General features: G+C 68.4%; 2 protein-coding genes across 2 annotated transcripts in view; one reads left to right on the forward strand and one right to left on the reverse strand.

The window, feature by feature from the left end:
• Cc2d1a (coiled-coil and C2 domain containing 1A) overlaps positions 1–837 on the forward strand; it is a 15,413-nt gene extending 14,576 nt beyond the window's left edge. Inside the window, exons 22-25 of the mRNA XM_013034193.1 lie at positions 1–92; positions 172–248; positions 339–386; positions 483–837. The exon at positions 1–92 is cut by the window's left edge and continues 15 nt beyond it. Of these exons, the coding sequence (XP_012889647.1) occupies positions 1–92; positions 172–248; positions 339–386; positions 483–503 (238 nt within the window). The 3' untranslated portion in view covers positions 504–837. The remainder of the gene's footprint in view (positions 93–171; positions 249–338; positions 387–482) is intronic.
• A 339-nt stretch (positions 838–1,176) lies between these two features.
• The window catches only part of Podnl1 (podocan-like 1), a 5,894-nt gene continuing 4,819 nt past the window's right edge, over positions 1,177–2,251 (reverse strand). Inside the window, exons 8-10 of the mRNA XM_013034194.1 lie at positions 2,094–2,249; positions 1,541–1,689; positions 1,177–1,450 (exon numbers count right to left, since the gene is read on the reverse strand). Coding sequence (XP_012889648.1) covers positions 1,252–1,450; positions 1,541–1,689; positions 2,094–2,249 — 504 coding nt within the window. The 3' untranslated portion in view covers positions 1,177–1,251. The remainder of the gene's footprint in view (positions 1,451–1,540; positions 1,690–2,093; positions 2,250–2,251) is intronic.

Below are 2,251 nucleotides of genomic sequence, written 5' to 3' on the forward strand. Positions count from 1 at the left end.
CGCGGACGTGGCGCAGCAGTACCAGGACGTCGTGCAGCGCAGCCAGTGGCAGCGGGCGCAGCTGGAGCAGGGCGGCGCCGCGCTCCGCCGGGGTAGGGGCCGGGGGTGGGGGAGGCACGGGGCTGGGGGTCGGGAGGGGGCACCCAGCCTCTGACCCCCAGCCATCCCCAGAGTACGCGAGCCACCTGGAGCGCCAGCTGCAGTTCTACACCGAGGCCGCCCGGCGCCTGGGCTACGACGGCAGCAGGGTGAGGCGGGCAGGGGGCGGGGTCACCGGGCGGGGGGGGACGATGGGGGGGCCCGGCCCGGCCCGCTGACACCCCCCCCCGACCCCCCAGGAGGCTGCCAAGGAGGCTCTGTACAGGCGGAACCTGGTGGAGAGCGAGGTGAGTGGAGGGGTGCGGGGCGGGCGCGGGGCAGCGCGGGGCGGCCGGGACGGGGCGCGGCGTTGGGGGGAGGCCTCACCCCTAACCTCTCCCCAGTTGCAGCGGCTCCGCAGGTGAGGCCCGTCGGGGCGGCCCGGAGCCCACGGCAGACAATCAGCGGACAATCGATCTAGACTCGGCCCCCTCCAGTCCCCCCCCTCTGCCCCAGCCTGGCCGGGGTGCCTGGACCTCACCCCCGGCCCCCAAGTCCTGTTTGCACACCCCGGGGTCGGGCTCTGTCTGGCCCGCCCTGGACCAAACCCCCGGGGCCTCCGCCAGCACTTTACCTCCCATCTCTCCCGGGCCTTAACCCTGCAGCCCTCCCACACCCCAAAGAAGCCACTGGGGGGGACCCCGGGGTGGGGGGCTGCGGCTGCCCAGCTGGGCCCCTGGCCTACGTGTGGAATAAACAGAGGGTCACACCCAGTGGGCTCTGTGGTGTTTGTTTCTTGTTCTGGGCTGTCCCCCCAACCCCATTGCCCACCCCAGGGGGAACAGAAAGGGGGTGCCCCCACTCCTGAGTTCTATGTCTATCTTATGTTTGGTTTTTGTGCCAGGCCTGGGGCTTGAACTCAGGCCTTGGGCGCTGTCTCTGAGCTTTTTAGCTAAAGGCTGGCACTCTGCCACTTGAGCCACAGCTCCACTCCCATCTTTTTGCTGGTCCATTGGAGATAAGAGTCCCACAGATTTCCCTGCCCAGGGCTGGCTTCAGCCTGTGATCCTCGGACCTCAGCCTCCTGAGTGGCAGAAATGACAGGCGTGAGCCTCGGGTGCCCGGCTGCATTTGTCATCCTGTTGCCTGTGGGTGGCCCTGGAAGTTTGGGGTTCACAAGGAGGCTGGGTCATCGGTGCTGCTCCCTGGTGGCCCGGGGCGTCGGGAGCGCGCTGCGCGCGGCTGGCGTGGGGCCGAGGGCGGTATCCGGACCAGGACGTGCTCCGGGTTCCCCGCCGTGTCCACCACGCGCAGGTGCCTGAGCCCCACAAAGGCCTCGGCCGAGATGCTGGTCAGGTGCAGCCTGTTGTCTCTGCGCAGAGACGGAGTGGTGTGAGGAGATGGGGTGACGCCAGGCCATGGCCCCGGAGGATCCCCCCCCACCCTCCCCATCTTGCTGCACCTGAGGAAGAGGGTGCGCAGGCGCGGCGTGCTCAGGAAGGCCTCGGGGCCCACGTGGCCAATACGGTTGCCCTGCAGGTGCAGCTCCTCCAGTGCCTCGGGCAGGTCCGGGGGCACAAAGGACAGCGCGTTGTGGCTCAGGTCCAGCACCTGGCAGGACACAGCACCATGGCCGCGGCCAGCCTCAGGCCCCTCCCTCCCACCCTATCATGGGGGACAAACTCCCCACTCAGGTAAAATGAGTTCCTTCCTCTGGTGGGTCCCCTGTCCTGGGCATTGTTGCCGTCCTGCCAATCCCTAGAGGTTCCCCGCCCCCAGTAACCCACACTGGTCTCCTCCTGCTTAAGCCTCTCAAGGGCTGGGATTCCAGGTAGGCGCCACCACGCCCAACTACTCTCCTCTGCTTCTAAGGGCTGGGATTACAGGTAGGCGCAACTACTCTCCCCTGCCAACAGCCATTTGCCTCTGCTCCCCTCTTCTCCAGGATGTATTTTTCCATGGAGTCTCAGGGTGGTGGCGGGACAGGGACAGCCCTGAACCCGCCTGCCCCTGACCTGCAGTGCCGGCAGCTCGTGCCAGGTGCCCGGCCCGATGTCCCCGAGGCGGAGCCCGTTGTGTGCGAGGCTGAGCTCCCGCAGCTGGGCCAGGCCGGCCAGCGGCTCGGGCTCCAGGGCCCGCAGCTGGTTGCGGGGCAGGAGCAGCACGCGCAGGC

Source organism: Dipodomys ordii, unplaced genomic scaffold (assembly GCF_000151885.1).
Source record: "Dipodomys ordii isolate 6190 unplaced genomic scaffold, Dord_2.0 Scaffold184, whole genome shotgun sequence".
NCBI classification, from domain to species: domain Eukaryota; kingdom Metazoa; phylum Chordata; class Mammalia; order Rodentia; family Heteromyidae; genus Dipodomys; species Dipodomys ordii.